The sequence below is a fragment of the Prinia subflava genome, chromosome 17, assembly GCF_021018805.1.
Source record: "Prinia subflava isolate CZ2003 ecotype Zambia chromosome 17, Cam_Psub_1.2, whole genome shotgun sequence".
Classification (NCBI taxonomy): domain Eukaryota; kingdom Metazoa; phylum Chordata; class Aves; order Passeriformes; family Cisticolidae; genus Prinia; species Prinia subflava.
Genome location: NC_086263.1, coordinates 7,533,585 through 7,556,610, shown reverse-complemented (window position 1 = coordinate 7,556,610; position 23,026 = coordinate 7,533,585). Strand labels below are relative to the sequence as shown.

The following is a 23,026-nucleotide window of genomic DNA, read 5'->3' as shown; positions in this document are numbered from 1 at the left end:
CGCTGGGCTTTTTATGCCACTGTAAAAATCTGTAGAGGGGCATAAAAATTGCAACCAGCAAATATCCCTGTGGATAAACCTCCTTAAAACAGCTATTTTTCTTACAACACTATTGCACCATCATCAGTAGCTTGCTGTTCAGGAATACAATTTACTACCAGAGTAAGTGTTTCAGGAACTGGTGTCATCATGTTTGTGGATCAGTTCAAGGCAGCTGGAACAGTTTCATGTAGACAATTGATGGCAATGTTACTCAACTGATACTGCACCCATTCCTCCAGCTACTGTGCTTTACTTCTGGGAGCTTGCAGAGACAAGGAATTATTTTCCTGCTGCCAAATAATCAGTACCGCTGCACATTCAGGTTGGTTTGGTTTTTTTTTTTCAATTTAGTATTTGTTACATATACCAAGGTTTTCAGTTCAAGGACATACAGGGTCTGAATTTATAGAATACTAACTTTTGTTTTTATAAGCTCCATCATGGCTAAGCACTCAAGCCATATCTACACTACAAACTTTGGCTGACAATCAGAGAGAAAGGTGTGATCCTCATCAGTACCACACTGCAAATGCCATTATACCAAGGAAAAAAAAAAACCAAACCAAAACAACCTCTCCTTTCTGCAGAAACATGCTCAGTTTAGCTCTATGAGTTAAAGCTATGCCATGGGAATATCCTGCCAGTGTCCCACACAAGCACAGTTACCCTGGCAGCGCTCCTAGGGGTGTTGTATCTTCAACTTTTTTTTCTCCTCATTTTCCCCCCTTCCTTTCAGCTGTTGTGGTTGCATAGCTCCTTTATTTTTGTTTCATCTTCAAAGCAGCATACCACATTGTCACAAAAGGAAGTATTCGAAATGGTCATTTAAAAAAGTTTATTACATCAGTGAATCAGCAAATAGTATTTATTTCCAACAAAGCCACATTATCTTTTTGTCCTCTTTCATCTAGATTTAGCTGTATTTAATAGTAGCAAAAATGGGACTATAAAATGTAGAATGGAGATGAAATGAAAAAGTTGAGATGTAATCTGAGGACTATTCAAATACAATGTACTTCCAGCTCTTCTACCCAAAATGCAGCCAATTCATGTACATTTATGCCTTACATTTTCATATATTTGCTATAGAATGCAAATATTTTATACCCAAATAAAAACCTCCTACAGGATAGGAGGATCTTTTATTGCATAATGTGGATTCTGTTAATGAATTTTTAATAATACAGCCTCTCCTTTTACAGACAAGGTGACATTAACTGGAATTATGGAAATGGTAATCAAATGCACTAGATGGGATGAATAATGGAAATACTCAAACTTTCTATCTACTGATACTCCAACCCATCAGGTGATTGTTAAATTTAATATTAAATACTCAGTCCAGCCTCAAAACAGTGAAGTTTTAAAATCCCACGTTAAGTTTGCTCAACAGTGGAAAACTGATGCTGGAGCATCATGTAGTCTTCAGATACACTTCAATGCCTTAAAAAATCTTTTAAAAGACCTAACAATTTAGGAATCTAAGTATTCTCCAATAATGATCTTTGCACATTTCAAATCCATGAGTTTACTTCAATAAAGCAGTCAGATATCTTGAAATCTTGTCAGTCCAGAATATGAATAAGACAGTAAGTTTCCTTGGCTTTTAATTTCTTTATTAGTTTAAGATCCAAGGAACTGTGGGTTTTATTCACTTGGTAGAAAAAAAAAAGTTACTTTTAAACCCTGATTTACCAAAAAAATAAAAGCCCAGAGATTTGCAGACATAATAAAATTTATTTAAATTCCATGCATTACGGTAGCTACAAGTGTAGTCATATGAAACTGAAGGACAATAACTTCTTCTGTCCATACAATGTAGCTGTAAGTGAAATGAATGGGAGTTCCACAGTTACAAAGAAACAAACAAAACAAACAAAAAAAATCCCAAAAAGGTAAATCTGTTTCAGTTTTGAGTTTCAATTCAGATACAGTCACTAGACTGTAAACTTTTGGGGGAGAAGATGGGCTCACCAATTTTACAGCTGAGAATATTTAGTTAAAGATATTCTGAAGAAGCTCAGAAGATACCTTTCAATAATTACTACTAATACTCTGGAAAAAATGAAAAAAATCCCTTAGCCTTCATCCTAATTGTTAGAATCAGGACAGCAATTGCAGACAGTCCATTTTCAAAGTGCAGCTAAATAGGGTTTTATTATGCAGCTCCTTCAAGTTGTACTGAGTAAGCTTTACTTTGAACCAGTTTTCCTTTAATTTCTCAAGAAAAGCTTCACTGGTCCTCATAAGCTTACATTGCTTTTTGATATGCAAAAATTTACAGACTGTGCTTGATTCTGACCCTCCTATATTTCAGTATGTGCAAACTCTTAGGGATTTAAATAGTCTTTCTCCCTTTCAGTTCAGACTGATCTTTAAAACAGCAAGGATTATCCGGCCCTCTAAATTAAAGACAGGGTGAACTGAGTAATTTATGTAACTGGCACTTTTTAATTGGCCCAGTTCTCCCACAAAATGTAGCTCTTATAAATACTAATAGGCACTATTGCCACAGATCTTATTTTTGCAAGTTTCACTGATTTACTGGTTGTTAGCATTTGCTGCAGTTAAGAATTTAATAATGCTGAATTTTTATAAAGACACAATATGTAGTTCTAGCCTTCAAAATTGACTTACTGTGTCTAGTAATGATGTTAGGTCAACCTAAATTTGCTGAAGATATTAACAAATGTAAAGCTAATGAAGGTGCCACATTTGCATGAATGTTTTTTAATTTTCAGAATGCATTCAAGAAAGGGAAGGGGCAAACCTAATTATTTTAATACAAACTTGGTTGAGTACCCGATTGCCTCATTTAAAACTGTGTGTGTGGGGAGGCTGAGGAGTTTAGAAAAGTCCAAGTAACCAAATATCTGGGTTACTGGGAAGTTAAAAAGCTAATGCAACTGTGTTACATCCGGATAAAAAACATTATTCAAAAGCAATTCCAATACCGAAAAAGATTTCAAATTGAATAGTTTATTAACATGGTAGTCATCTTTGTAACATGTGCACACACACTCGCACACTCTGAATGATCTGCCTGGAAAAAAGAGGTCTTAAGATAGATGCTGGGGGAAATTAAACATTAAAAATCCTTTAGGTTTTCATAATTATAGGCAATTATGTCCACATCACTTACAAAGCTATTGCCGAATCTTTCCAAGGAAGCAGAATTTGGGAGAAAAAAAAAATTCTTTTTGGGAAAATTCAACAGTGGCATAGCAGAGCTCTCAATATGAGAAAGCTGACATAATGTGGACCTTTGCTGTGAAATTTGTCTTTGCAAAATATGGGGAGAAGTTTATCAATGGGCAGAAAATAAGACGGCGGTGTGAAGTAGGCTTTTGCTGAGTCGATTTTCCTCACAGTATTGTGCGGGGTCATTGAGAAAAATGCTTAGTCCTTCTCTGGAACCAGTTTCAGAACTTTTCCAATTGCAATGGTCTTACCTAAACCAAGGAGACAAATAGCAGAGTTATATTTACTGTGAAAGGAATGTAAAGAACATGAAAACTTGCCCGAAAATACCGTCTCTCAAGTATTAGAAATCACAGAGAATAAATGATGATGTTGTAGCATCAGTGTATTTTAAAAGCGTGATAAAATTTTAGAAGTAGTAAGCCTGCTATTCTGACAGCAAAGAACACAATGTGGATTGTGGAAAGCCTGCTTCTCCACTCATCCAAGGAGAAGACAAGGCAGAATCACTACCAGATCTGCTTACTGCTTTTCAAATAATCTCTTTTAAACGCATCCCACAAATCTGTGAGTTTTACCAGGGTGTGCATGTTAAAGCCCAACATACAACCCCCCTGATATTTTTCAACTTGAAATAGTGAAACTGTGGTACTCGTATTGCAGGTGGACATTCCAGGACACATTAAAAAAGCACTGCTGGTTATTTTTCAAGCTCAGTCTTCTGTTTCACAATGCACATTTCTGTACATTATCCAAATAAATCTGTCTCCCTGTTACTAGCAAGGACTATGCACAATGCCAACAATTTGCTTACATTTACTTTTCCATTGTTACCCAGAGAGTGACTTCCCCATGATAACAGCATTTTAATGCCTCCCTGCAATGCAGTTTCTGCAGCAGTCAGTGCCTGCTGCTGGAGCAGCCTTACCCTCATCCCTTAAGGTGAAGCGACCCATCTGAGGGAAATCTTTGAATGTCTCAAGGCAGATCGTTCCTGCTGTCCTTAAACGGGCAATGCAGACTTGATCTTGTTTCACAAAGCGGGGCCGTGTCTTACTTTTTTCTCCTGTTTTTTTGTCTACCAAGCAGATTAAGGCCTGTGTAAGAAAAAAAGTAATAGCTGTGAGTGGTAAAATATGGGTTATTTTTCTTTACAAACAAACAGAATTGGTCTAACAAAGAATATACTTCTAAACAAATACATGAACAAGTTTGCATGATTTATTCAGTCATGATGTACACTTTTCCAAAGGCTAATGCTAACAGTAACAGCCATTTCTGTTTGTGTTAGGGCACAACCAAGAACTCCATTCAAGGTTGGAGCTTTGTGGCTTCAGTTGCTCTACAGAGGTGTGACATGACAGAACTCTTCATCCCAACAACTGGATTGTTTAGACTCACATCACAACCCAGAGTGACACTTACTGTTATCTCAACTTCTTCAATACAGGTGTGGATGTGCAGCACTGCATTATAACCTGGGCAGATAATGGATTTGTGCTCAATTATCACTATCTGTAAAACAATTCAAAATAAGTGCATTTTTCCTAGTTTCAATTATAAAGAACAGAGACTAGTCAATGCAGGACTATATTAAAAAGTCTATTAAACAATATACACACAAATTTTTGTCAAAGAGCCAAAATTTATAAGTCACTAGTTTATAATACAAAAGTAAAAAACTGAAGAACTGGCCTGATGAGGTCTTGCTTTCACCATTATAAGCATCTAAAACTTCACTGAGAAGTTACATTCAAAACAACTTATATTTTAAAAACTCAAATTAAAGATGTCAGTGTTAAGTATGTATGTTATTGCCCATTTAGAGATATGGCAGTGAATATGAAATCTGAAGTGAAACTTCAAACTACTGAAGTTTTAGATTGGGCAAAATATAAAATATTTCCATGGTTTTTACCCCTCTATATGGCAATTAAATGTTGTTATTCTACCTGGGCATCAAACGTGCGTCCAGAATGACAAAGGTTGTTGAGATCACAGAGAATAAATCCTGGAAGGATCTCTTCCTCTTCAATTCCCTTCAGTCTGATCTTTAGATTTTCACCTGGGGCTACTGAGTCAGTTTCTACATCATCAGAAAGGATTCCAAGAACTTCCACATTGTGCTTAAAGAAAACAAAAACGTGGTTTTGCATTGTGAATATTTTAGTCTGGTACAAAATAATTGTAATGTAACAGTATTTCAATAAATAATTCCATTGCAGCTTTTTTTTAATAAGTTCATAATATTTAGTTCTGTAAAGCTTCAGAACATTTAAAATATTTAAATGATGAATTACTGATACTTGAAAGTGTTTTCAAGTTTTTTTCCCTTTGGGGGAAATAAAAAAAATGAAAGGGGAGAAGAAATAAACTCGAGCAATATTAACCCACAGCAGGTAAAAGTCTTAGTGGGCCATGTACAAACATGAAATAAAACCCAGTTGAAGTGTGATGATTTGTAGTCCAGCAGCTGAGTTTACTAAGGCAGGAGAAGCCAAGTTCTGAGTGCTGAGCAGCTACACACACCCCCTGTCTCAGAAATACCACCCATGTAAAACCTGAGAGCTTAGCTGTGTTCAATGGAGCAACACAACATTCTCTAATCTGAAGTAATGAGAATCTTTAAGAACCAAGCTCTTTTTCTATGGCAGTGAATTTTTTAAGTATCTAAACCTTACCATACCTTGTTTGGCATCATCACAAGCTGTTGTCCTTTGCAAATAGAGCCCGACTCCAGCTTCCCAAGGACCACAGTGCCCATGTCCTTCACAAAAAGAAATCATTACATAGCAACTGAAAACATTTTCCTAAAGAGCCCACTCTATTTATGATTTACCTCTGAGTTTGATTACTTAACTCTATGAATACCTAGCACTGCTAAACTTAGCATATTGGAAATTGTTCTCATGAAAGATTACAGATTTTAGGAGTTTCATATAATGCCAAAATTATTTACTTCCCCTTCCCTCCTTTATTCTACAGTTGGAAATGTAACATTAACAAAGAAAAAAGATACCCTCTAAAAGTATAGTAAATAGTCCATTTACTGCTTTCTAAACACTGTCTCTTTATACTTTCTACGTTATTATTTTAATCTGTACCTTATATTTATCCACAATTGGCAGTCTGATTGGTCCATCAACTGAGCGGTTGAAGTTTGGCAAATTATCCAGGTATGGAATAAATGGTAATCCACTAAAAGAGCAGAAGGCATTTGTTTCAATTTCGTGAGCACCCTTCCATTTAAAAAAATTACTCAGAATGGATAAATGCAGTCCAACAAAAGGAATCATTTTCATCTTGTCATCATTTAGAACAATGGCCTCTAAGACAGCTAAATCTATTATAACATCCCATCAATAGTGTACACTTGACCCCAACCAATATATTAATACCCAGGAAATGCATGTTTTAAAGTTACATTACAGGCATATTTTACACAAATTAAATTATTCCTTTGAGACTCACAACAGATGTGTAATATATTTTGGAAATACAAAACCATAAGCTAGGTCCAAATGTGATTTCCATTAATTCTTTTTAAAGTACACTGAACAATATTTAAAAACATGACATCCACTGAGAGCCATGGCTTGTCCCTATTTATAATACAGCTTCAAGCAAACTGTTCACATCAAACAATTACTCATCCTAGCAACGTCAGCTGCTGCATCACTGGCAAATTCAAGTGCTCGTAAGGCACTGAACTGACACAGCCAAAGAACACTGCTAATATTTTACTAATAATCTTCTGCACTCTGCAAATGCTTTTCATTGGCATGTGGCATGGCTGTGTTCTTGTTGCTCTGGTTGTATTTCCTCAAGCACTTTGGCACACAGCTACAGCATACCACACTCTGCTACCTCCCAGCTTCACTGAAGCATTTACTTTTATTGAAATAAAGCTAATATTCAAGTTGCTCAATTTAAGATACATACATATACCAAGGACAGAATTCTGACTGTTCTTTAAGGTTTGCTCCAGTCAGTCCTGAGCAGGGCATGAAATGAATGTCCTTTTTGGGATTGAAGCCAACTTTCTTCAAAAATGGCACCAGTTTCTCTTTACATTCCTCATATCTATTAAAATGACAAGCAGATCAAGGTAAATTCCACTTATTCCAGCATAACATAATTCTGTGCTTTAAAGAACATGCAGACATTTCAGTTCCATCAGTTAAGTTACTGTGTGAGCAGCAAGCAAGCCTAATGAAAGTCTGGAGGCCTATTTGCACCTCCTCCCCAACCCTGCAGCACAGCTCGGCGTTGTCTATTCCCCCTCATTGCTCTGCTCTGTAAAGCACCCCCAGGGCTCTCCACACACCTCAGTGACAGGGCTGGGGGAGCAGCAGCACCAGCTGCCACTGCTCAAAGCAAGATCCAGGCCAGCACAGCAGGACAGACCACGCAGACACCTCTGAGGTCATGCTCCACGCTGGCACCTCAGTGCTGGCTTGTTCTCCTCCAATCCCCCACACAGTTTCTGGAGGTTTCATGCTATTTATTTCTGTCACACTGCCTCCCCTCAGTCTGGGGTGAGTTCAGGAATGTCAGAAGGTTGGGGCAGGACCAAGGCAGAGAGCTGGGCGTGCCTTAGTCTCTTAGTGAAGCAGGCTGACATCCCAAGGTTGCCCAGACCTCCCATGAAAACTTCCACCGCTCTGGGCAGAACACACAGCAGGTTCTCTGATACCTCTGCAAAACTCGACCGCTGAAAACACAATCACTTCCTTTTTTAGACTCAGGATAAAGTTTCTAAGTCGACAATTAAACTGTGCTAGAATGCATGGGTTTGTTACACACGTCTGCATGGATCCAAGGAGTGAACGTTGGAGTGTAGAACTTCCAGCTTAATTGAGAGGCACTGCCCTGGGCACTGAGCTTCTGGTGTTCCTGCCAGTCTTATAACCTCTGTCCTTAGTCCACCAGTCAATCATTCTTTCACCAATAATGGGATACAAAAATTACTTAACGTAGGAATTATTTTATTGTAGTATCTGTCAATGAACATTAGTTTTTTAACATTAAACTCACCTTTCATTACTCCAGTTTACAGTTGGATCATCCATTTTATTAATAAGAACTATTAAATGCTTTACACCTGCTGTTTTTGCTAACATGGCATGTTCTCTTGTTTGTCCACCTTTCTCAAATCCAGTTTCAAACTCTCCTTTTCTTGCAGAAATAACCTAATTAATATTAAAGATAATATTTTAATAAAAGTTCTATAATTCTCTCAACAGAACAATCAACAATACTGTCTTATTAAAAAGACTTTGGGTAGTCAGGGCTAGTAAAAGCTTCCAAAATGCACTGGTATATCCTCAGTATTATCCATTACTTTCTGCACTGATATGTAAAAAATCACATGACACCTGTGGACAGCTTTAACAAGCTGTTAAATTACTCCAAAACTCACTCATCTCAGTAAACATAACATTTGAAAAGTCTGCCTGCTGTAAGTATCTAAAAGAACAAAGAAGCAAACAAAAATCAGAAGCTTAATTCCACTGGTATATGCAAAATAAAAGTCTGATTTGTCCTTACCAGCACAGCAAGATCAGCTTGAGAAGCCCCACCAATCATATTTGGAACAAAGCTCTTGTGCCCAGGAGCATCTAAAATAGTGAAGTGTTTCTTCTCCGTTTCAAAATAGGCACGACCCACTTCTACTGTTTTACCTTTGTCTCGTTCTTCTTGGTTTGTGTCTAAGGCCCACGAAAGGTACCTAAAAAAACCCAACCCAAACACTCTGTTGTATTAATGTTTATTAAATCTGTATATCATTTGTTAGTCAGAAGAGACTTTTTTTGCTTAATTATTTTAACCACCCCAGCATTGCTAAATTCTAGTATTTCCAAGAGCAGCAGTGACTTTAACTGACTGATTTGTGTGTACAGTGAGCTGCAGAGCCCATTGCCAGCTCTCCTGCACACACCTGCAAGTTAGCTTTCAGTTAGAGAAACTGAAATTTCCAAAAGTTACTTAGCTCCTTCAGGTTTTGAAAACTGGTGAATATAAAGAAGAAAATACTCTTATTAAGGATAAAAAAGTGGTAATAACTCCCTTGAACTGGTTTAACATAGCAGTATTTTCCATGATTAACAGCAGCTTGCAGACACCCTTAGCTTTTATTTTGTAGTGACTTGTAGTGTGTGAAGAGATGCTGCTTGGACGATGGTTGTTTGGTGAGAAGAACTGTGTCACCCTTTCTGACCCCCCTCTCTCACAGGATTCAGTGAGTTCAGGTCATTGCCCTACCCCTAAGGAAGTCTTTGGCTGCTCCTTTTCCAGAGCCCTTTAAACTCCTGTTATCCCCCAGCCAAAAAGAAAAAACTTTCAAAAGGGAAATGGATTTTGCAGGAGTGGTTTGAAGCAGAAATCAGGCTGCTCCATGTGCTGTATAAACACACATTGCCCCCCAAAACCCAACAAAACCCAAACCAAACCAGAGGCCCACAGAAAATCCACCCAGGACAAGAGCACCATCTTGCCTGGAGGAAGCCAGGGTTACTAGACAAAGACTAAAACCAGTTTCATTGCAGTAAAAGTGCTGTTATCTTCACAAAATTCATACCATGTTTCTCTGTTTTTTTCTTTAGCTTCTCTTTCATATTTTTCAAGTGTTCTTTTGTCAACCATTCCTGTCAAATACCTAAGAAGAGGGAAAATAAAAGTACAATTTTATACAAAGCAGAAAGTTATTTCCAAATAGTTAAATACTTATACAATCCCTACAGATTATTATGATTGGGAAATAAATATAGTCGTTTTTCTTAATCTTCATAGAAAGGACAATGTTTCACCAATGGTATAAAGCAGTTTCAAACTTCATTTTTAAAATACAAAGAAAAACAGCCATGTTCTAAGAAAGTGATTAATTTTTAAAATTTGATGTTTGCTTTTGCATAGTTACTTATATTAAGTGAAAATCCTATAGCAATAACATCAATGTGCTGGAATTAAGACAGCAAGTACCTCAATTGACAGGGATAGAAACATTCTGTTATAAAGTTATTAACATATGCTGATCAAAGCCACAAAGAAAATATTACTCATTTTAATTGATGTATTGATGTTTTTTAATTCAGAAGAACAGGAAATCCCAAAATTTAAGAGTTTCCTTACATTATTTGTCCTCCAATAGTTGACTTGCCAGCGTCTAAAAAAAAATTAATTCAAGTCATTAACAATGTACAATTCTAGAAACAGCAGACCATTACCAACTAAGTAATCTAGTTTATTTCCAAAGGATTTATTTTTGAACAACAATCTAAGTTTTTGGAAGCATCATGCACCTTCCCTTGCTTCCATTATAATTTGTTGTCAATTAAATTACACCAAATTTTGAATATGTTGTTTTTATATATATAAAAACAGAATTATCTGTAACAAAAATGCCTCACCAAGCAGTGATCCAGCTAAAGCCAGGGTCAAGAGTGTGGGAAGCTCTTGCAAAATCCCCTTCCCTGCTTCCTTTCTCCCTTGTCCCTAACTTGTGTGGGCTGTTCCTCAATAGTGGGATGTACCTCTGCCCACAGCCCCTTTAATCCGTGTGACTCCATTCTGAATTTACCCAAGGACTGAATTACAGTACTTTCAAGCTGATAAGTAACTACAGAAATGAAAAGATAGAATTTACTGTATAACTTGTGATTTAATAATTCTTCTCTACTTCGCAATTTTGTAAATCTTCGTAATTCTACTTCTACTTCTTCACAAGTTTTTGTGAAGTTTGTTGAAACAATTAAATGATGATATTTTGCTATAAATGGTTCTTTTAACCACGAATTATGTTTATCTATTGTTTTAACCCTACAAATTTTAGAACTTGGAATAATAATTTTTGAATCTAATAGCAAGAACATTTTTTATTTAAAATAAGCAGAAACGAAGCATCATTTTTCTGGTCATAAACATTTTAGATCATAAACACAGATGTGTCATGTCACTTCAGCTCTTCTCACAGGCACTGTGTTCATGTCCAAGAGAACATATTTTAGTCTTGGCACTCTACCCCTGAAAGACCTTTAAATTTTTCATTTTCCAGAGCAGCTTTGTTAGAGTGAATGCTCCTGTGAGCCTCAAGACATGGTGACTACAAAGAACAGCATTAATTCCTAATCCTCTCAGTTCTAGATAATACACAGACAGATCCAATTGCTTCACCTTCACTTACAGCTTACCTACGTGTCCAATGAATACTACATTTACGTGCTCTTTTTTAGGAGCACCTGGAGGTGCTACAACGGATTTGGGTTTTGGTATTTCCTCCTCCTCTTCCATCATTTCCTGAGCGCTCTCTTCAGAAGGCCCCGCATCCCCTGCGGGGCCACCTCCGAGCTCTGCTTCACTGGGCTCCTCTTTGTGGTCCCATGACTCTTCTGGGGACATTTCTGTCTCTCCATTTTCCACTAAAAATGAACCAATTTGATATAATCAACAGATAAAGAAATTAAAAAGAATTACCCTGGGGAAAGTCCCTGCCCCAAAGGTGCAATCACAAGGCTTTAACTACCAGGTCTGTTAACATTTTCGTATAGAAAAAGGGACAACTGCTGCTTGTTTCTGAAATTAATTGCTAGCTTGTGTGCTGACATAAATCTAGGATACGGAAACTTCTGTTTTAAGGCAACAATTTTACAAAGAAAAAGCAAATCTGAAGATCCACTCAGACCAGCACATAGTGTGAATCCACAGACACATACTACCCCATGTTTAGAAAGCAAAGGAGAGAGGGATTATAGTTTAAGTTCACTCATAAGCCATATAAAAACAATGAGAAAGATACAGTTTCCAAGTTCTGATTGTTCACATTGCTGACCACTTTAAAGTTTATTGCTAATCACCATTCCACACATGTTAATGGGGCTATTTTGTAATATGAAATTATTTTTAATAAAGTCCTGATCATTTTACAGAGTCCAAGTAATCCAGTTACAGCTCTCAATGTGTACTAGTGTTCAATCACCTCTCTCCTCATCCTAGTATAAAGGTACAAAAAAAACCATTAATGACTATTTGTAAGTAAAGGCTCTACTATTTTGTTTGCAGTGATTCAGCAAAAGCCCTGCAGTAGTACATTATAGTGCTATCATAGTGAAAAAGAACAATTCTCATCTTACCAACAGATTCTGAAATTTCCATGTTAACAGCAGCATTGGAACCTAGGAGAAAAATACGGGGAAAAATGAATCATTAAAGACACATACTTACCATACAAATAATCAAGAACAAAGAAAAATGAGTGACTAAATTAATAAAAGGATAATTCAGATGTTTTGGCACTTGCCAAAGCTTTTCAATATACAGGTTCATTTTGAAAATTCTGCTTCACGCCAGTTTTATGATCTTCCATAAGCCACTTTATGAGCCTTTCTCAACTGCCTATAAAACTGTAAATAACTACAGATAATCACACTGCCTTACAAAAGTAGTATGAGGATAATGAAGATTGGAAAAGGTTCACAGAGATTTAAAAGAGGAGATTATTTGCAATATTTTTTTAAAAATCGTGTAATGAAGATCACAAAAACAATTACCTTCACAAGAGGCTGTCTGCTCTTCTGGAGAAGGCTCTGCAGGTGCACCTGCAGAGAATAAAAAGTTTATCTTTAAAGTACAATGTTGTGACCAATTTCCAAACGTTGACATAAAAGACCATCTCCCAACTTTATTGCAAGAAGTGTATGGAAAGAATAATCACTTCCCTCCCTGCCAAGTGGTGCTAAACACAGCCCCTAAGCACAAATACTGCTGAAGAACATTGCCTAAACATGGTGAAAATAATGTACCACTTCTAAAAACAACCCATTTTTTCTCCTGCATGGAAAGATACACTTAAAGCAAGCAATTTTTCTATAGGTAGTATTGTACCTGCCCATCCTTTTTGTGCAGGCTGGCTATTGGTAAGTGTTAGTGTCTAACTGGTGTTTAAAAACACCAAAGCAGTTTCATTGTATCCAAAGACACAAGGTGGTGTCACAACTGCAGGGCAAGGGTCTGCCAGCTGCTGCTTGCAGCCATGCCTACACTGCTCTTGTGCCTCACTAAATATTAGAAACAAGCTATTAAAAGCAAATTCTTAACATCTTCTGCAGTTGTTAGGGTCAAGAGATTATAAACTCATTCAGATGCCTGGTAAATTTGCCAGTCCTCTTAAACACCACAGCACAGTACCATTAGGTGGGGGCAATCTCACCAGTCATGTGAATCCATCAAAGCCACACGTATTCTTTTTTTTTGGATAAATTACTCAACTCTCTCATGCATTAAACCATGCCACTACATTTTATGCTGAGGTGCAACTAATTATTAACCCACTAGGAATGATACATCCCAAGTAACACCACTCAATGTCTTGGGATGCTATTTCACACGATCAAGGGGCCTTCTGTAACTATCCCTAAAACCTTAACCTATTTAGTTTTCTCTTGGTATAAGTTCAACCTCATAATGCTTAGAATGAAGTTCATTATCTTTTTTTTTACCCACATACAAAATTGATACTCTCTGTTTAGCTGTACTCCAGCTCTCTTTCCACTGAATTCTGAACACAGATCTTGGAGCATCACTTGCTTTATACACATGATGGGACCTAAAGATGAAACAAATCCCCTCAAAAGAACAGAACCACGCAGAGAGGGACCTGACTCTAAGCCTCTTTGCTTTCGCACTGTTTGCGTATTTGCTGCAGACTCCTCTAAAGTGGAGCAGCGCCGGCAGAGCTGGCAGGGGGCCAGAGGACAGGGCTTTGCAGGCAGGGTGAATGTGGGTCACAGCACAACACCAGGGCCAGCAGCAAAGCGGGGAGGGGGCACAGCAGCGCCCCACTGGAACCGCTCCCTGCCCTCCCGTGTTGGACCAGACACGAGCCACAATCCCCAAACAAACCAACTAGACTTAAGGAGAATGGTTTAATATACTCACTAAAAGCATTAGAATAGAATGCCCTCAGATCCTTTTAAAGAAATGATCCATCATTCCTATTTGGCAGCTGGAAAAGGCTCCAATCAGCCCATTTTTGAGTGTGCTAAGCAGGTGGCACAATACCTAGGTATGAACCTAAAGCCTCCCTCCATTTTGTAGCACATCACAAGGCTGTTGGCTATTTCACACATACTATGGTTGGGATGCATAAATATTTTAATTATAAGATCATTTCAACAAGCTTTTGATTTTACTCCAGAAGTTTGTCTATAATAAAAAATGTATCAAATGGCAGTATTAATGCACTTGCCTTGAAACAGAATTTATACAAGTGGTTGGAGAGCTAGTTAATTTCTTAGAAATATATTGTCAATCAATAGCATTCATATAAACTCAGTTTTTACTTTCTGGTCTGCAATACAGCAGGTACACAGACAGGAAAAAAATTTCTTCACAACTAACAGAGAGGAAGTAGAAAAAAAAGTCCCTCTGTAAAGTTTGTACAGGTCTAGCACAGAAGAGTCAATAAGATTGTGCAGGGATGTTAAAGAGTACTACTGCCACACGACCAGGGGGCAACATATATTCAGCTCCAACCACAGCCATTAATTAAACTCTGGTCACTTTGGTACACAAATGGCAGATACGCTTTATTTCAAACATACACTGTTTCTTCAAAGCAGAAAGAAACATAAACTACTCACTAAAAAAATTATTGTTAAGAAACCAAGCAAATAAACAAAGAACCCTAGTTTCTAAACTAACGTGTTCTAAGTGACACAAATAAACACTCTCCACAGTAATTGTTTACTTCTGATAAACAATTTCAGGTTATGTCAGGTTATTTCAGACATTGGTACCTTTCAGACAAAGGCTCAGATTTACCATTTACTCTGAAGTCAGCAGTGCCTGAAATGTGCCTTAAGACCATCCCTGAAAAACAGAATGCAATCCTACTGCTTCCTTAGACCACAGGGCTGGTGCATTTTGGTCTCTCATCTCTTCTCATTTGTGAAGATCATTCAGACAGGAATCTTTTATATAAGAGGGATTCAAAACGTACTTTGTAGGAAATCTGGTTTTCAAATCAGGACATGCCTGAAGAGATGCCAATTTTTTAATGCCTCACGTTATTGGATTTACACATGATAAGCAACTGTTGGGTTTTACACCTAACTCTACTCCATCTCTCCTTCAAGCCCTAAGTCAAGAACTGCTGTTGCAGCCTTATCCACAGTATTACATGGAGTGAGTGGTTTATCTTTAGTCCTGCTCAACGTCAGAGCCTTAGGACATTTTTTGGAATATCTTTGTTGTCAATGCCAAAGGCAAAAATGGATACAGATGCTGCATTTATCTACTGGTGCCATCAGACAATGACATTATGTAATTCAGAGTCTTGCCCAGAAAAGGTAATTGTGGGGATTTTTTAAATGTAAAATTCACTGGAAGAGTTTGTACACTACCAAAACAGAGTCCAAAACTGCACAACTTGTAACACACGGTGACTGATTTCTTTAAAATGCCTCTCATGTCCTAAAGAATCCACTCTGCCTAATTCATTCACACAGCATTCTACAGCTGATGAGTTTGTTGCATATCACACCGAGTTTTGTACTTGTTTGCATTTTTGTTGCACAATAACCAAAGCTGCACGGGTACAACAAATATGAAGTTATCATCCAACTTCTGAATATGTTTTAAAAGACTACAAGTCAGTATTAACGTATTAGAATGCTTGTAGATAAACAACAGAATATTGCTTTTTAATTAAATTTATATTAGAATGCAGCAAGTTTTTTTTGTACCTGTTCAGCTGGCAAAGCAGGAATCAATACAATATTAGAACAGTGGCTAAAACTCAGTATTAAAGTCAAACTCAACTGCTAAGCAGTAGTGACAATCTCCATCTCTACACAAACCTCAGGGCTCACCAGATGCACAGAAAAACTTGATAAAGGTGTCCACACAAGTGAGAACTGCCCAGTGGTTAACTGGTAATTCCTCAGCAACAGTTACCTGAACCACAATGCAAATGCCTTCAAAGAATTGATGGGAGGCATAAATTTGGTGCAATACACAGCAGCACTCCCGGCCTGCTCTGCTGCTGGAGTGATAAGAACCCAGATAGGACTGGGACCTGACAACTGGGGCAGACTTCAGAGTTAATGAAACTCTGCACCACACACCAGAGAGATTAAAAAAGTAAAATAATTAAAAAGGCAAATTCAGCCTGAAATAAACATCTAGTCTACAAAATTTAGATGCCTGTATAATGAATTTGTTATTGCTTCTCTAATACAGGCATCAAGTTCCCTCACACGAATTCTTGAGGAGTGAAGAACCACATGATATCCACCTTAGGATTCCCATCACCTTTTTGTATGTGTAATTCCAATACCTGAGTTCAGCACATATTTACACAACAGTCATACAGTCTCAACAGTTTTCATGCACTATATAACAGATGTCTGTCCCCCCTTTTTTAAAAATGAAAGCACAAAGGGAATTACAGCAGAGTAAAAAAATAAAAGTCTGCATCGAACACACACAGCGTGAAAAGCAGAATAAAAAAAAAAACCCAAGAGATTCTTAGATAACAAAAACACACAAAAATTACGTCAAACACCAATAAGTGCTACAGCTAAACAAAGTGCTTTATATTCAATACATAAAAATGTACAGAAAGAAAAGGTTTTCAGGAGTTCACTGTAAGGCAGTTGTATTGAAACTTAGACCCAAAATTATGTTTTTCTCCTCTCTGCCCTGCTTTATAGCCTATGCCCCAGCTTCACTAGTGGACAAACCAGTTTTTAAAATGCATCCATGTAAGAGCAGCTTCAGTAATTTAACATGACTCTGTAAAATTCACCAAAAAAAATTACCACTTGTTTCATATTCATAGGATTTTTTTTACATGTTAGCTTAGTAAAAGACCCACCTTTTTCCTTCCCCAGTGAGGACACACCTTAAGTTTATCTTATCTAAACCTGACATGCTTCTTAACAACTAAGTTTAAGAAAGCTTATGGGGATTTTCAGGGAACATACTGAAGACCTCTTTTGCTTAAGGCCAAGTATTTGTGCTCAGTTGATAACTAGATTTTTAAGATAGATAATCAAGAAACCAAGCTCAGTATTTCAACAGTTCAGGATTCCACTCTAAGATCTCTCATAACCCAGTATCTTTAGTATAATCCATATTTTTAGTATTGCATCACCTGTCCTAAACTAACTTTTGTACTGAAATACAATCACTGTCATTTTCCCATAGACCTCTTTAAAACATAGTCATTAATTTAATGGATTCAATTATGACTGCTTTATTCCTTCACAATAAAAACCACAAAATAAAACCATCTTTCTATCTTAGCTTCATACCATCAGCTGCTTCTTTTGCTTGCATATCTCTCATCACAAAACAGGAGAAAAATGCCAAAATTCCTGAAGTGGACTTGTAAAACCAGATTACAAACAGAATCCAAGAATTATCCCAATTTATTTTTGGGTTCATTTTGATAGAGCTATCAAGTTTTAAGATAACATCACGCTTTCAAACACATTGAAGCAGCAGCCCCAAGCAGAGTGCCAAACACAGGGTCAGCAGGCTGCCTGCAGCCCCCAGCACAGTGCACAGCCAGCTCCCAGGGGTTTGTGTCTTGTACTGGAGTCAGGCAAGGCCACAGGGGTGATGAATTATTCCAACAGGAGCAACACAATCCTGGCCACCTTCCTGGGGACACTTTAGAGGTAGACAAAGGACATCTGTGTAACACATTGGCACCCTGAGTGCATCACACAGGTATTTTGTATCTGATCACCTGTCAGTGCCAGGACATCCAGCCTTTCTCTGCACTGACTCTTTCAGAAGTGGTTGTGCAGCTCATCTGTCTAGAGAAGCTGATACAGAAGACTGCTCTAGATAGTCAAGTGCCAACTCAAATCAAGATTTTCCGATAAGAATTTATCCCATATACTGGCACTGACAATACAACCCTGATTTGCTGCCATGGGAGCAGTTCAAGTTTGCAGTTCTGAGGGATTAACAGTAGCACTACCAACACTTGCAAGGAAATCATCAGCACATGGCTGTTTCAAGGCATGTAACCCTTTAACAACAGCTTATTCAATTGTGGGCTACTAGTCTTAGATGAACCTTTCTCAGCAAGTTCATATGCAAAGTGAAGTCTCTTGAGGACTGAGATGTTGAAGAGTCTCACGGTGTAAAATGAGATAACAGGCTTTGGGGAGCCCAGTGGTACAGATAACTCATCATCCTGCTCGGGAAACTACAGGTTTCAAAACTGAAGCAGAGGATACTGAAACTCCACAACTTTTGTCTGACATATGGATGTCACAGCTGCTATGAGGTCAGAAAAAAATGAGGGCAGGGAAAAGAAGGAAGAAAAATGCTATATCCATTTATTTACAGCACTTGAAGGCTGAGGATGTCCAGCTGCTGGAATGCAACTGTTTCAGAAGTGACTACTGCAGGCAAGTGAAATAAGGAATGAAGCAAACAGGAGTACTGAATCTTAAGCCAGATGTTTGCTTGGCTCAGGACCGTAGGTGCAAGTTGTTTAAACTGTAGTCATTAACAAAGACATTTAGAAATTCCTTTGAAGTGGTCAAGAGAACTACCAAACTAAACAGTAGCCCTAATACTACCAAAAGGACAATGCTCTTTCCTTACACCAGCTGCTGTGTGTCACTTTTTATTCATATTATTTTCTCTTTTTCTCTTGCTACTACCACTACATACTTCAAATCAGCGAACAATTCTGGTTGGAAGGGATCCCAGGAATTAACTAGTTTAGTCTCCTGCACCAAGCAGAGTCAACAGTGAATAGTTAAAAATTATTTCTGAAAAGAAAAACTGACACAAAATATAGTAAAGACCATACAAGGAGGCTGTGATAAATTTTACCATGAATCCCATGAGTAGTCAAGAACTATGACAAAAATTGAACCACAAAAATGCAGATTGGTGTAATTTGATGCTGCATTTTTAGAAATGTTTTGATTCTCTCATGCCCAATTTAAGAAAATAAGAATCTTATTAATTGGGGGTTGGTGTTAACTATTCCCTCAGAACTATGCCTTGATACAGAAACAAAGAAAAAAACACCCAAATGTAATTATCTCCTACATACACCCACAAAATTAACAAAACAGTACAAAAAGAAGTCATAGAAGCTAAAGAGTGAAGTTGCAAGGCACAGTTGTGACTATGAATGTTTAGAGGCCCTAACACAATCAACTGTCATTTCATTAAGTATTACACCTAGCCTTAATTTAGTTGAGTTTGCTAGTCCAGCAACTGCCAGAAGTAGCACATATCTGTGACACCCTTCCAGGTGACACCCTTCACCTGGCACATAACCCTGCTGCAGCCATGGCTATCACAGACAGAAAACCAAAAATCTTCACATTTCCAATAGAATCTAGCAAAGAGAGATTTCACATAAACAAGTTTGACTTGGACACAATTTGATAAAAGCAAGTCCTCATAGCTACAACATTTAGAACATACTGGTTTTAGTATATTCTTTAGGTTCAAAAATGTAAATTAGGTGCTTTTCCTGTATACTCAAATGATAGTTTCAGAATTATTTTGGAATTAAATTATCCCTGAGCAGAAGTTATATTGGTGGTAAACATCAGTCAGCTTTCTTCCTAATGTACAATTTCCAATCAAAAGAAAGCATGTGTAAACCAGTTTTAAAGTAAGCTATTAGGAATGCAGGTCTCAGGAGTTTCCCAGTTTTAGAAAGTTAACATCTTCTTCCATAAATGGCTTCTGAGAGCTCTCCTTCTGTGCTCTAAACATTAATGACAGGAATTTTATTAAATTAGAAACATTATGTGTGCACGAAAGAAAACACTATTACACTCTGCAGCCACACAATGGAACCAGTCCTGTGGAATTTTCTATATGCCATGCTGCTACCACACACTTATCCTGATCTATAATGGCCTTTCAATTACTAAGGAGTTATGACTCGAACAAAACCTCACCAAGAGAAAGTTCCAAAAAGAAAAGCATTACTAGAATGTAACTTTACACCACTGAAATTCCTAAAGTGACACCCAACTTTTTAGATTTCTTAAGGTTTAGATTAATCAAGGCTAATTTATGTTCTTCCCACTACAAACCATGTAATGAAGAATGAGTGTCACAGAGCACCTAATTCCCTACGGGAACAAAAGCAACCCGGGTTGCTGAAAAGTAACCTATTCAGCACCATTGTCTCATCACGTGTTGTTCTGACTTATTTCCAGAGCAAGCTCCACCTAGCTCTTCCAGCCAGGAAAGTAGTTGTCACCTTGTACAAACATCTGCAATTACCTTCTGTAACCAAGCACATCAGACCTGCAGGAGTCCCTAACAAGTACAGTAGTCCAGTTAAGAAAGAAATTGAATTTTTTTAACTGCAGATTTTTGTCTGCCTAATCTTAGGGATATTAAAGCTACTCAGAGAAACTCAAAATCCTAAAACTTAAAGAAGATACAGCAATCAAGGTGAATTCAAACCAGGTAGATTATAGCACTATGTAGAAAATGTACTCAGCAATGAAGACACAAAGCAAAGTTATCCTGATCACTCCAGAAGATCAGATAGCTTTCAAGACATCCCTAATTTCTGGAAAGAAAAAGCATCATAGGCTACAGAAGTAGCAAAAGAGTAGAGAAAAACAGAGTGAAGAAATAATGAGTAGGTGAGGAGATACAGTTTAAATTCCTACAAAAAGATAACAATAAAAAGCCTTAGATGAAACCTTACAAAAGCAGCCAGGAGAAAAAAAATAATTATTCTAATAATATTCAAAACACTAAGAAAGCTTTCAGTCACAGTATTGATTACATAGTTAAAAAAATTCAAACCTTCGATTCAGATTGCAATATCTAAAAAATACAGGAATGGATTTTGAACATTAATCAAAGGTGCATCACGTGTTCATCATGGCCTCAAGCTACCCAGTCTGCCTCTACATCTGTGAACTTTAACAAATACATTTATTCTAAATGGAATTCAAGAGTCTGCCCATGGCTTCTCTGAAGTTTATTTTAATGCACTTAGACACTGCTTGGCTGCAGAGTGCATGAGCTACGACTTCTGCTAGAAATCAGGAGTGCTGAACAGCTGCAGAGAACATCTACACAGGAATAGGTTAATATTTTGCTACAAAAATATTAAAGTGTCATATATAAGTTACAGATTTTAGTTGTAAACAACTATTAACTTTAGATACTAGAGAGATCAAGATCAATTCATATATTATGGCAAAACACAATAAATAATAAGCCATATCCAACAGGAAATCATGCCAAACATAATGTAACAAGTACTGTCTTTGGTGAAATTAAATTACTAGATAAATACCTGAAACACTAGCTTGTTTCATATTATACCAATAAGGATACAGAAAATTATAGGAAAAGTTAGGAAGATCTCAAACTCCTTAGCTGCAGGAGTGACATTAAAATACTATCACAAAGTTAAGCAGCATATCTGATGTTTGGGAGAACCTTCAGTTTGGAGCTGGAAATGAAAAAATAGCTCTCCTTTAATTTCCCATATGCAAAGTAAATCTAGTATAAACATTGATTGCATACACAAAGATCCTTTGAAATGAAAAGCAGGGTAAATTTCAGGTTATTCCATTAGGCGAGGCCAGCTGGACCAAACTCCCTTCCCTAGTAATCCTTTATCGGCATTAGGTTAGGAAAAAAAAATAAATTACTTGATATAATCTTCAAAAAGGCATTTAAGATACATCTGAGCCATTGGTGGCTGAAGCAGTGCTTTTCTCCCCAGCAACACTAAATTTATTACCTCCAAGATCTTCGACAACTCCTAGAGTATTATATGTTATATATTACATATGCTACATATATTATATTTATTTTACATGTTATAGGAAGAGAAGAGCTATGTGGGTTTTTCTCATCACGGGTGACCCTTTGCGAGCACACGGGATGCACAGGGAGCCAGATCTCCCCGGTCCGTGCTGCTCCCCGGGCACAGCCCCGCACCCCGCCCCGCCGGGGTCCCCACGGGGGCAGCCGGGGCGCCCACAGCGGCTCCCCCGCCGTGCTCCACGGCCCCTTCCCCAGCCCCGCTCTCCGCAGGGCTCCCCCGCCGTGCCCCTCCCGCCGGGGAGACCCTCCCGTGACCGGCCCCTGCTCCCGCCCCCGGCCCGGCCCGGCTCCTGCCCGCCCCGCGGGGCCCTTTCCCGGCCGCCGCGGGCCCGGCACCCTCCCAACATGGCCCCCATCCCTCCGTGCCTCCCTCGCCCTCCGCGGTGCCGGCCCCGCGGTTACCGAGCGGCGGCGGCGGCGGGAGGCCGGGCGGGGGCGAGGGCGGCGGCAGGCCGGGCGCCGGGCCGCCCCGCAGGAAGGACGGCACGAACTCGGCGGCGTGGACGTTGGGCACGAAGGGCTTGGCATTGACGTTCAGCTGGCGGCTGAAGGCCGCCCCGAGCAGCTCCTGCTGCGCCTCGGCCTCCGCGGCCGGCGGGGCGCAGCCCGGGCCGGCGCCGCTGCCCGGCTCGATGTCCGCCTGGTCCCAGCAGTCGGGAGCCGAGTCGCTACTGCTCCCGCTGCCGCTCCCATTCGCCTCCATTTTGTGGCGGCCCCACAAGGCTCTGCGGCCCCGAAGCGTCTCCCGGGTGAGGGGGGAGCCGGCGGCGGCACCGACTCAGCACTCGCTCCGCCGATTCCGCGTGTGCTCCGCCGCCCCGACGCGAGCGCAGTGTGGCCTCTCAAGCCGCCGTACCCTCTCCCGGCAGCCTCTCCTACCGCCATTGTAGTAGTTTTTATCTCCCTCGGTCCTCCTGCTACTGCACGT

The 23,026-nt window shown here is 38.8% G+C and overlaps 1 protein-coding gene across 1 annotated transcript; it reads right to left on the bottom strand.

Moving 5' to 3' along the window:
• Positions 1-1,759: 1,759 nt before the first annotated feature.
• Positions 1,760-22,967, bottom strand: GSPT1 (G1 to S phase transition 1). Its single transcript, XM_063414117.1, has 15 exons — positions 22,501-22,967; positions 12,789-12,836; positions 12,372-12,413; positions 11,433-11,660; positions 10,375-10,408; positions 9,824-9,901; positions 8,794-8,974; positions 8,281-8,435; positions 7,186-7,326; positions 6,348-6,441; positions 5,930-6,010; positions 5,196-5,369; positions 4,669-4,758; positions 4,172-4,340; positions 1,760-3,494 (listed from the first exon to the last, which is right to left on the bottom strand). The coding sequence occupies exons 1-15, from the start codon at positions 22,799-22,801 to the stop codon at positions 3,442-3,444; spliced, it is 1,869 nt and encodes a 622-aa protein (XP_063270187.1). The 5' UTR covers positions 22,802-22,967; the 3' UTR covers positions 1,760-3,441.
• Positions 22,968-23,026: the final 59 nt, after the last annotated feature.